General features: G+C 39.5%; 1 protein-coding gene across 1 annotated transcript; it reads right to left on the bottom strand.

Annotated features, from left to right (window-relative positions):
• Nucleotides 1-123: 123 nt before the first annotated feature.
• Nucleotides 124-3,035, bottom strand: LOC135435966 (protein SHQ1 homolog). The gene is made up of 3 exons (XM_064693274.1): nt 2,685-3,035; nt 2,239-2,617; nt 124-2,180 (listed from the first exon to the last, which is right to left on the bottom strand). The coding sequence occupies exons 1-3, from the start codon at nt 2,951-2,953 to the stop codon at nt 969-971; spliced, it is 1,860 nt and encodes a 619-aa protein (XP_064549344.1). The 5' UTR covers nt 2,954-3,035; the 3' UTR covers nt 124-968.
• Nucleotides 3,036-12,892: the final 9,857 nt, after the last annotated feature.

Raw genomic sequence — 12,892 nt, 5'->3', positions numbered from 1 at the left:
GTTTTTCTTTAACAAAAAAACTGGCTTTATCAGGCCAAATTACTTTTTTTTTTAATGTTGATAATGGAAATATCACGTGGTCCCATTATCAGCTACAATTTCCCCAGTAAATTTATTTATCAATTTTATTGTTTTAGTTCTTTATTGTTTGTAGTAAGAGAAATAAAAACATGCAAAAAATTTGCCGAATTTCCGTATTCATTAAGTTTCAAAAATCACATATCCTTTAAATTTTTTTTCGTAACCAAACATTTTTTTTGGGCCGCATTAACATTGAAATGCTTAATAAAATATTAAGAAAAATATATATATTATTTGTTTGGCCATGATTTTTGTGACATTAAACTGGTAACTTTTAGATGACTTTGCCTCTTAAGTTTTCGATTAAATATTTTAGTTCAATTTGCTTGCAGCACCAACAACATATATACTTAAATACGTATATATATAGATATATGTATATATGTATGTATGTATGTATATGTATATACAAAATGCACAACTAGATTTTGGTTTGAAGAATTCAAAATTCAAAAATTTCGTACACTAATGCCACGCTAAATGCTAAGGCTTTTGATTTATGTTTTAAAACAAATTATAGTAGAGCAAAAAGTGGGGAAAAATATATATGTATATATGTAAATGTATATGCAAATATTCTTTCGCATTTGGCATGAACAATTTCTTTGTGGTTTGCTTTAAAATTCTTGTACACATTAATATTTAAATGGGTTTTTTTTTAGTTTGTGTTAAAAATTTACAGTTTGCGTTGTTTCTCTTATGTTTTTTTTTTGTTTTGTTTTCGTTTCTGTATTTTACTTTCGTATCTCGCGTTCGCATTAAAGTAATCACTGTGTTTAGCCTCCGTTCTTTGACATTAAGTTGGTTTTTTGCTGTGTTAGTTGGTTGGTTGGTTGGTTGGCTTAGACATGGCAGGAGAGACAACATGGAACTTTGGCTATGTCTATCTACTTGGTGCTGGTGCTGGCGCTGGCACTAATGCTGGCGGCAGCCTCGCTGTTGCTGGTGCACTGCTCGATGACGCTGTTGCCCTCAGCATCGCTGGTGGTTGTTGTTGATGAATTGCTATCGTGGTCGTCATCATCAACCTCCGATTGCTCCTCTTCGCCATCATCGCCATCGCCATCGCCATCTCCTTCGTTGTCTTCGTCAACGGCATACACATCGTTTTCAATCAAACGCAAGTCCATGCTATCGAACGAGTCGGTTATAACGCTATCATCGTCGGTTGTGGTCTCATCCTCTTGGCCGGACGTATCGTTATCCATATCCATATCATCATCACCATGGTTGCTCTGCTGTTGTGACGGCGACTCGCTGCCGCTGCCCGCATCGATGCGCATCTCCTGCATCAGCTCCTGAATCAGTTCAGTCTCTATTTCGATGACACCTAGATCCAATTGCCGCTTTGTCACATCCATTAGCACATTCTTGACATTGCGCGCCAATAGACGGAGATGCTCGTCGCTGCACACCGTCGCGTTGCTTATGTAGCGTATGTAGTCCTCCAGATAATAGTTGTTGAAACTATCGCGACACGGCTCGCCACTGGCGAACTGCTGATGGGTCAGCAGTAGCTGATTGATCAGCCAGTTTCGACCTCCCTTTAGTACTTCGATGGCATCCCTGATGCATTGTCTTCCTAATTCGAAGTTTCGATACAACGGATAGGTGATAACACGACGCAGAAACGCCACCAGGACGTCCCGATAGTTGTCGAACTGCTCAAAGTAGCAGAACAGCGGACACAATATGCTGCGCGTCCAGCCTGATTCACAGGTGGGCTCGTTGTTTGTGGTGCGCACATCGTAGCATATGGCCAGCACAATGCTGATGAGACCACAGTCTATTTCGTTCTGCACTCGGCGATCGGGTTGGCTGGACTGGAACGAGGTCGTCGCTGTGGACTCTTCAGTGGTGTCTGGGCGGCTGCATAGATTGTGCAACAAATGCGCCTGCTCCTGTGTCATGGACGTCTCGTAGATTTTGGGCTTGTAGCGCAGCGGATTCTGATGCCCAGCTGGTACCTGCAACTCCACAAAGTTCATTTTGTACTGTTCGCGCGAAAAGCGCTTCATCTCATCAGCGACACGCTCTAGCCGTCGTTGTAGGGGACTAAGCCGATCTGGCTCTGGAACACGGCACGTTGACTTATCCAGCTGCAATGATTGACAATGCGATTTTCCAACTGCTTTGCATAAGCTAACTAGAACTCACCTCACTAGTCTGGAGCGAACCATTGTATCGACTGGCATAGCCATAGCAAAAGTTGCTGGTCATTTTGTAGGTGCGCTCGTGGGCATCAAGCTGCAATTGGCACTGTTCGGTGATGCGCTTCAGTTTCCATTCATGCACCAGCGGCTCCTTGTCCTGCAGGGTATCCGCCAGCGAGGGCAGGTTGAGAAACGCAGCGATATACTCCTTACGCGCTGTCTTTGGTTTGGGTGTCACGGCGCCGCCAGCTGCACTGCCGCTACCCACAATGGCAACGGGCGGAAGGCAGCGCAAATACAGCTGGTAGCAGTTCTCGGTCGTGTCATATTTGACATACAACGTTTTCAGGCCCCTCAAGTCGAAAGTGCGACGGCTATGGAATCTGCGTAGGAGATTGCGATAAACGCTGGGTAAATTGCATGCATACATATTAACGAGGCATGACTCACTTGTATAGCTTGACATCGGCGTAAAAGTACAAATCGTTGTCGCCAATAAATATGTCGACGTTCCTTATGCGATCCAAATTCACATGTACTGCAGCAACTGTCGCCGTCGCCGCGGCCTCCGCCTCCACAGCCACAGCCCCTCGCTCACAACAGGCCACCGATTGCTCAGGTGATGGCGTGGACTTTGGTTTTTCTTTGACATGCGGATGTGGTATCACAACGCTGCACGTGTTGCCCACATAGCTGTGTGTAATTTGTCCATTTAACATATTTTAATTTTACAAAGATACTAATGCTTTTCAAGTATAAACAAAAAAGAATTTTAGAGCAGCAAGACTATCGGCGACAGATTGTGGTGGCTGGTCGATTGATTGTTTCAAAGTAGCCCTGTGCAAAACACCATGGCATAGTTAACCAGCACTGTCAATTAAACGTACCATGACCGATAGATGGCGCTTTAAGCCGGTGGCGCCATTGAAATTATGCCTTTAAACATATAAATGTGATTTATACCTATTGTGCTTAATAAGTTCTTAAGTTAATCGAGTGATTTAATCAAGAAATTTACGAATTTATGGCTGTTGTTGATAATATGCTGATGCAGAGTCTCACATTCACTGCTAGCCAAGAAAATATCATCAGCATAAATTCCAAATGGCCAAACCCAAAAAAATTAAATTTACAACTGTTCCCCCAGCAGCAACACAAGTTGCTTTGCATCTCTTGCCATCCCTGTCGCTCCAAGCGGCTTGAATGCTTTCTTCAGACGAAACAACAACAATAACAATAACAACAACAAGAGCCAGTCTTGAGCGAAGTCGTCAGCGTGATTTGCTTTTTAGTTGTTGTTGCTGTTTCTGTGGCTGCTGCTGTGTTTTTTGTTTTTGTTTATTTTTTTTTCTACATTTCTGGCTCGTTTCATGCTGACCCACTTTTCGTGGCAATACGTGCGATGTCGACGCCGCAGCAGCAGCAGCAGCAGCCGCAGCGGCAGCGACTGCGGTCTGCACAGTGGGCTGCAGTCATGGTGAAAGCTTTGCCTTGCTATAAAATAGCGCTTGCCGGGTCAGTTTATGCGCACTGGTTACAGTGTGCGGCGCAAAAAGTCATAAACTGAATTGCCAACAGGTTATAGCGACGACTGCAACACAATCGCAGTCACCGTCGCAGTCGCCGTCGCAGTCGCTGGGAGTAGTAAAAAGGGCCATGACAGTGACACTTTGAAGTTTGAGGTTAAATTGTCAATGTTGTTGGTTGCTTTGTTGTTTTCTGTTGTTGTCTGCTGTTGTGGTTGCTCTTCGGTTGCCCTGAGCCTAAATATTGTCGACATATTTCGTGGCGGGCACTTCTGTTGTTCGTCGTTCGTTGTTCGTTGTTCGTTGTTGCTGGATGCAACTGTTGTTGCATTTCAATTCAAAAGACTTAAGCAACAAACTTGCATTGACTTGGCACTTTTCTTAAGCCAATGCGTGGCACAAATTTTGATTGGCGCACGCACCGAAATGCTCGCATGCTTTTATTTAGTTTATTAATTATTTTTATTTTATCTACATATATACACTCACTCACACACGCGCACGCTCACACACACACATTCATATTTGAAAAGTGAAATTTTAAAGTAGAACAAGCAACAACAAAAACAACAACAACAACCACAACACGTACAACTGGCCGTGCCACGCAACTTGCCGAGAGGTTCCAATAAAAATGGGGTCACTTGTCGCTGACCAACAGCGCCAGCAGGCGTCTCTCCTACCCAAGTCCCCCCCTCCCCCCTTACCCCCTTACCTCCTGCCCCCCTCTGGGTTCACCATTGTTGACTAGATCCGTGCGCAAGAGTTTGGCAGCCAGTCGTCGGTTGCCGTTGTTGTCGTCGTTGCTGTCTGCCTTTAGAATACTGCATTATAAGTAAATTAATTGCAGTCGCGTCGCATTTTTCGGCTTTAACTGTTGTTGGCCAGTTTTAGGCCAAGCAACGTGTGTGCCATTAAGCAGCACCACGAACTTGACAACGAAAAGGAGCGCATGGAAATGAATCGCGTATTAAAATCGCCACAAGGTGGCCTCAAATCATAAATTGATCTACTATCGCAAATATGTCTAAGATAATATTAGTATATAAATAAATTAAAATTAGCTAAATAATTAAATGAAAATACACAGACGAATTTAATTTAACGCCTTTAAATAAATACATTTTGTTGACAAATTTGAACAAGAGTTCGTCTATGAATTGTTTTTATTTTTACGTTTTTATTTGTTGGTGTTTTAACTTTATGTATCGGTGTCAAAAGTTCCATAAGTTCATGTGAAACGCGAAAGTTGACTTTGAATTAGCCCAATTTCGTATTCCCATAAAAGTTAATCTGATCTTTCTTGGATTCTTTGTTTCCTCTGCTTATAATATTTAAGTCTGTTAATATTTATGTGTGAAAATGAATGAAAATATTGTCTACTAGCCAAAGCAAAAACCTTTAACCTAACAAATTAATTATTATATATTATAAGTATTAATCTGTAATAATAAAATAAAATAAAAAATACTTGCTGCATATTTTTGACTTATCGTTCTGCAATTTATTCTTATAAATTATATTATTATTATTACGTATATTTATATTATTACTTGTATCAAGCTATTTATTTTGAATAGATAAACCCATTCTATAATAATAATTGTTCGTATTTAATGCAAATATTTATTCTCTTAAAGAGAATTTGTGGCTTTTGCCAAAGAAACGACTTGACTTGTTTATACATATATTTATTATGTTAAAAATCAAGTCTAATTGCGTATTTCATAAGATTTTCGTTGTGCACTGTTTGCTTTTGCAGTTAATTAAAGTTGAACTCGAAGTTGGAGTTGGAGTTGGAGTAAAAACAAAACTGGCACAGTACTTAAATATTAATTTAATATAATGTAATTATAGCCATGATTTATTCTGCCAAGAATCTTGGTCAGCTGGCCGGCGAGGCGTGAAGACGCCGCATTGCAAAATCGACGCCAAACTTGAAGTTTGTATTTTGGTTTTTATTCTTTTCTGCCACCGGACAATTAACCGAAAAGCCGACTGAATAAATTATTAATATTCGATTATGATCAGAGCCGCAATTGTTGCAAAAAGTACAATTTGTAAACATTGCTAATGCGCAGACTTTTCTCACCTGGTCACCTACTCACCTAGTCCGCCTACTCCTATACCTGTCCCGCCGCCTTCTTCTGGCCCCTGCTGCCATTTCCTGCGCACGCGAGCCACTTCCGTTCTGTTTTGCCAGCTCCAACTCGTTGTCTTCATGTGCATCCATCAAAGCCAGCTCAATCAAGAGCAAAAGTAATCAAAATAACAACAACAACAAAAGCGACGAATCAATGGAAAAAACACAGCAAAACAAACAAACAAATCATGAAAAGTGGAAAAGAGACAAAGCTAAAGGGGAGCAGCAGAAGCATTCAAAGCAAATACACAAACAACATTGACAAGAAAATCATTTAAAAAAATATAACAATAAATAAACACACACACATACTCATACACCTAGACCTAGACATGTGTGTATTAAAATGGCATGCCAACAAATAGCAAATAGCAGTAAATAGCAACAGCAACAACAACAACAACAACAACAAAAGCAACAACAATTTCAGCAGCAACATCAAAGCACAAAATAGAAATGGAGAGCAACTTTCACCCAAGGTCATTGTGTCTTTAACTGCGCCACAGCAGCAGCAGCAGCAGCAACAGCAGCAGCGGCAGCAGCGGCGGCAGCAGAGGCAGCAGCAGCAACATTCACAACTGCTGGACAATATGCGACAAAGTTGACTGCGGCAGCGGCTGCGCAGCGGCTGAGGCGTTGCCTGTTGCCATTTTGCCAACTTTATTGTAATGTCTATTCGTCTGTTTTTCTGTCTGTCTGTCTGTCTCTCTGTCTTTCTGTCGGTCTCTGTCTCTATTTTTGTCAAAGGCAGCAGCTAGGCGAAAGGCGTTGCCCATTTGTTTTTTTTTTCTTTTTTGGGTAACCTGCACCCAACGAAAATGTTTAATGCAGGGTATGCAATGGTTGTGCGGATCCCATAAAGTATCTACAAGCCGGCTCAGCACAGCGTTTTTTCTAAGACTATTTGGTTTTTCGGTTCAATAATATTAATTTGCAATAATAATAATTTTATTTAATAATATTTCATAGTCTCTTTATTTCTTCCAAACATAATTTTAAATAAAATTTAAAACAATATTAGTTATTAAGAACTTTGTCCTGATTTAACTATTCACGCTTTTTTCTTCCTCAAATCAATGCAAAGAGAGATTAAGAGAGAGAGAGAGAGAGAGAGAGGGAGGGAGAGAGAAATAGAGAGATAGATAAAAGGCGTGAGATTAAATGAGGGTAAGTCCAAATGCAGAGATAAAGTTTATATGATTGGCAACACAGCTCGTTTATATAATTATTATAATCAAAACATGAAAACCTGCAAGTTCTAATTGAATTCATGAGAATCGCATAGTACGGCAATATTTAAAAATCTTTTTTTCATTTTCATGGGGATTTTGTTAGCGTTACTTATAGGAGAGCAACATACATGCATCCATACATACATAGATGTGCATACATATATGTATATACATACATACATACATATATGTATTTAATGCATATCAAAGATATTCTTAAATGTTATTTATTTCTATTATACTATGAATTATATATATCAACATAATATTTATGAAACTCAGACAACTATTTTCGGCTGCCGCTAAATGCGCTCAACCTGTATGTCCGTACACATATGTTTTGTATGCTGTAGATATAATTACAGGGTATTTATCCATCGATAACCTTAGAGCTTACTCGTCATTGCTGGTGGTGTAACGCCCTTTGCTGCACCAAGCCTCGTGCCCAATATATAAACTCTGACAAGTTGCTGAGTTCAATTTTTATGTGACTAACTAATTTCGGCTGCCGTAAAGAGATCGCAGTTCAGTGACTTTTTTGGGGTAGTTAAATATAATGGAACTTCAAACATTCCATAACCCACAAAGGAACGCACCTGTCGAGGAATTTGTATATTAATATCGAGCATATGATGCTTAATCGTAGCTCTAGGCTTATTCTTACTTCAATAAAGAATATTAAATATCATGAAAGTCTTAGTCAATATTGATGAGCTTCATATTGTTCTATATTTCTCTGCATAATAAATTATTTGTGAAGGAGCACATTAAGAGCAAGAGATTGAGAATTGAGAGCTGATGTTCAATATTATACTTTATCTGTGCGGGATCCAAGACAGAAAAAAACTTTACACTGGACAGCGAATGCTTGATATATTTAAGCCAACTGTTAATCGCTCATACGACCTGTTGCAGTGCATTTAATGTTTTTAACTATTCTCAGCTGAATCTTAACTAAAAACTTACCTGTTTTATAACAAAAGGTAGCTGCTTAACCATAGGACTCTCGACTCTCTGGTCGAGAGTGTCGGAACCCAGAGCCAAGCTGCCCTTACAAACATTCTAGCTACTCTTTAGTTCGGGTCCACCGGTGCACCATTAACTAATTTGCTGCCTCTTTGGGATGAGTTCTGGTCTCAAACCGTGGAAACACCAATTCGATTTAATATGGGGATGTCATTGAAAAAATGTTGACTTTTTCGTTGGTACATTTAAGTTAAGTTATGTTAGAGGAAAGATGTAAAGGATCTGATCTTCTGATCTGAAAATATAACTTCTGATCGGTTATAGCTTGTGATCTGAAGTTACAGCTTCTAAACATACTTAAGCAAAAACAAATACATACATGTATGCAGCGGCTGTGCTTCTTATTACCTTTGCCCAAAAACATTCTGTGTGGTAAATACATTCTTAATAAAAATCGGGATTTGTAATCCGATTTTTATTTAAATTTATTTATTTATTTATTAATATAAATTTTCAACATGAAAAGTTTTCAGTTTCGGTGGAGGTAACCAAAAATTCGAATGTTCCATAGTTGTGTATACTTTACGAGAACCTTTAAGGCTCTACACGAGATTCAAAAGTTCATAGAGGGGGAAAAATGGACAAACTGACATCGGTATGTGGACTCAGCTAGTGGTCCTGATCCACATATACTTTGTCCTTATCGGATCGGAGATGCTTGCTTCTGCCTGTTGTATACATTTGCGTACTCTGTTTACTGTGTAAAAAGAGATAAGTTGAATGTTGTCCTAAATATTCCATCTTAAATCTTTATGGTCGTGGATTTAAAACCTGACTATATTAAATTAGCTATGCTCTGTCCAAACGATCAAGAGTATATGGGTCTATCCACATGTCTGTTCATCCAGTCTGGCTTAATTCATTCGACTCAGATTGCCCCCACAATCACACACATGTTTGTGTCTCTATGGCAGGCGATTAGCTGTTGTGAGGCTCGGTTATGGCACTCACGCCCACAGCTGTCCCAAATGAGTTGTCGGATTGTGGCCGTCAGAATCTTGGCCAGAAAGTGGGTCGTGTTTGGCCGAAATGAAGACTGCCTACGACTAAGCCAAAGAGACTGCGAATGAGAATGAGAATGAGCAGAAAATTACATTTAATTGGCATAAAACTCAATTAAAAATGCCAAAAAGATGAGAGACAAGCTAAAAGGGTGCTCATCCAACTGAATTACGGCAGATCGCATTGTTAATTTGTTGTACGGCCAAAATGTTAGCCAGCTTTTTTTATTATTTTTGTTTGACCCCCGACCTGGGGGAGCAGACAAACACGTAGCACATTTTGATTAGAACAAAACGTGGACACTATAAAAGGGGTTGCGCGTCTCGTGGAGCGCAGTACAGAAGGGGGGGGGGGGGGGGGGAATCGGAGACAGTGCCATGATGTTGCATAAATTTAAGTGCCACAGATACGAGGCGCAAGATACAGAAACGAGTTACAGATACATGCAACAGCAGCTACGTTGAAGAAAACTGAAACGAAGCCAACAAGCTGAGATACAAAAGCAGCATAGAAATGCGGATGCGATGCGAAGCGATGCAAACTACACAACGTACTCCAGACTCGTATTGCTGAAGCTATCTCTGTCTCTCTCTCTCTCTGTCTCTGTGTCTGTCTCTGTGTCTGTGTCTGCGGCTCGAACTCGAGCTTGAGCTGGAGCTGGAGCTGGAGCTGCGGCTTCGACTCGGTCTCCGTTCCTATCTTCGGCTCTGCGGTGAAAGAGCATGCGACCGGGCAAAGTATCTTTGTATCTCATTGCCGCGCGCCTCTGGCTGCCAGGCCGGTTAACATTTCAAATCCGCTGTGGCTGCCACAGTCGCTGCTGCCTCTGCCTCTGCTGTCTCTGTCTCTGCTCCGGCTGCTGCTTCGTGCGGTTCTCCAGCTCGAGCAAGAAGCGATGGAAAAAAACGAGTCTGGAAATTGGGTCAGTGGCACAGTATGCATGGCATTTTGTTACTGTATTCGTGCCGCTCTCTGTCGCTGTCTCTATCTGTATCTGTATTTGTATCTGTGTGAGTGTGTGTGTGTGTGTGTGTCTGTGTGGGCTTTGGGTTTGCCTTTGGCTCTTAGCTCCGCGCATTGCTTTCTTTGCGGCGGCATTTGTGGTCAATATAATGATTCTGACTTGGCGCACAGCTCGGCTGAGCTTGACTTGGTTTGGTTTGGTTTGGTTCGGTTTAGCTTTTGTTGGCATCGTTGTTTTTGTCGCCGTCTTCAACTTGGCGCATATTTTACCATAGCCAGCCGGAGAGCTGGCACTCGCACCTACTCTGTTTTCTGGCTTCTACTAAGTCAGGTTCCACCTAATTGCTGGCGGCACATGTGTGCGGCATTAGCAATGCGGACACCACGCAGTTGCCACCTAATCAACCGAATCAACCGAATCACTCGAATCATCCAATTTAAGTTAATAATTGACTTGCTTTTGGCTTGCCTTGCGTATACTTGATTTGCATCGAACTTGAAGGGAACAAGAGCAGACAACAGGTTTTCTGTTTTTAAATATTATTATTTTTGTACATTTAAAATGACAAAGTTTTGTATTTCTAGAAAGGTAAGCATTAAAATTAGAAAAATAAATATTTACAATCGAATTGTGTAGAAGTACAAAGTGATTTGTTGCTCAACTTGAATAAATAAATTGCACAAAACTAAAATAACATTAAATATTGATTAAGTTATTAAAAGTAATTACTTTATTAAATAATAATATGTTTTGTTTTCTTCTTTCTTTAATTTCCTTTATGCTTAATGAATTTTCGCTTAAATAAATAGCTTCAACAATATTCGTTTGTATTAATATGTACTAAGGATTTGTGGTGATAAATATTTGTTTCCAAGATTTTCACACGAACATAAATATATATTTAAAATATTATTTATTGGACATATGCATGTATGTATGTTGAATTCCCGTTTCGCGTTTAATTTATTGTAAGATTAACATAAACTTTAGCAACAAATTTTTAAAAAACAAATTAACAACTTTTAATGTAAGTGTAATAAGATTTATTACTTGAGTACTTTACTATTTCATAAATATTTGCATTATTATTATTATTATGTATTTAATTTGCTTTGTTTGTGTGTGTTTGTTTGTTTTTTCCGATTTAAGTTCTTAGTTTTAGTTTCTAGTTAAAAAATTTAACACATATTGTTATTTTGCCAAGCCCGCTACAACTTATGCTAAGTTTATATGATATATAAATATATATATATATATATACACAATATATAGTTTTATATATGTGTGTGTGTGTGTTTTGTTGTTTTTATTTGTACATTTACCTAACATTATTATTATTTTAATTTATAATTGTATTGCTTCTATTGTTTAACGCTTTGAGTTTCTTTTCAACACAATGAGGTACATAATTTATACAAATTACAGACATACAAATTTCTTATATGCAATTACTTAACGAACATTCGGCTAGACTTTAGCTAAATTCTAGCTACATTTGCATCGCTATTAAATATATATGTATATATACGTGTTTACCTGTGCCAGGGCCTTAGGTGCACGAAGCGCGCAGGTTTGCATCAAAACAGAACAACAGTTGCAAAAAGACAATTGGACGCTTCGTTGTTCTTACATTGCTTGTGGTCTCTTTGCCATGGGAATCGTATATATATACTATATATAGTATATTATTGTCATCTTAAGTGCACCAGATATGTACCGAGAATTCTGCTAAAGTACTATTTCTTTTCAATTCCCAAAAATAAACGGTGTGTTTTCTAAAACAAAGCAATTGTTGCCTATAAAATACATTTTGATTATTGACTACTAATTTGCAAATACTTCAAATATATGACTGAAAGCCTAGTAAATATTTTTAAACTGTGGCTGCATTCCCAGATTAATTTCGATCTATAATACTTCATTAATAACTTATGTAGGCTGTGCGATAATCAAAACATGAATTGATAATACTTATAGACAATTTACATTCGAATGTTCGCTAAAACATTCTCAATGGAAATCGTTTCTAAGAGTGACCAGCCATTGACAGTAGTTGCGGCGTTGCCAGACATATTTTGTGCCCCACAGTTAAGTTGGCTGCGCCTCAATTGACTTTTGCTTGCGATTGTACTTTATAAGCCAGAGTTTATTACTGCCATTTTTAAGCTAGTTTCTAACTGTTATTAAAATTTCTATTAATTATGCAACAGGTATTACTGATAATCTATCTTCACATTGGGTTAATCTGAAAAAGAGCTGATATCCTTCTAGTTCTAAGAGAATGCTAATGAAATTGTGTGGAGGTAGTAGGTTGATATTAAATACCATCAACAATCCGTATTGAAGAATTTCGATGAAACAACATTTGAATGAATCCATGCCAATTAAACTATTTCGATTTGTCATTTAAGCTACCGATCCTCTGATGCCCGATCCCTAATCGGGCTGCTGACTAACTGCCAAAGGGCGAAGAGATCAAAAGCAACCAACAACAACGAATATCAAGTGCTATGTGTATGGCATTGCTTCACCCTGGTTCTCGGGGGGCCAGCTCCAGGCTGGCTCTGGTCAAGCAATGCAATACACGAGAAGCTGCCGCACCCAAAGACCCGGCCATGCACACACCCAGACGCCGATTGCTCGGATGCGCCGGATTGTGGTGGCCGGGTGGCGTTGGCGGGCACTTTCTCCGGCACAGCACACAGAGGCGCGACAGCAGACGGCGGCTGCACGGCAGTGCAGCGGATCTGGCTGGCGGGCTCTGT

Source organism: Drosophila montana, unplaced genomic scaffold (assembly GCF_035044405.1).
Source record: "Drosophila montana isolate Dmon_TW-CO22-7 unplaced genomic scaffold, ASM3504440v1 contig_3733_1, whole genome shotgun sequence".
NCBI lineage: Eukaryota > Metazoa > Arthropoda > Insecta > Diptera > Drosophilidae > Drosophila > Drosophila montana.
Note: the sequence above shows the minus strand (reverse complement) of the source record. Positions and strands in the feature narration are given on the sequence as shown.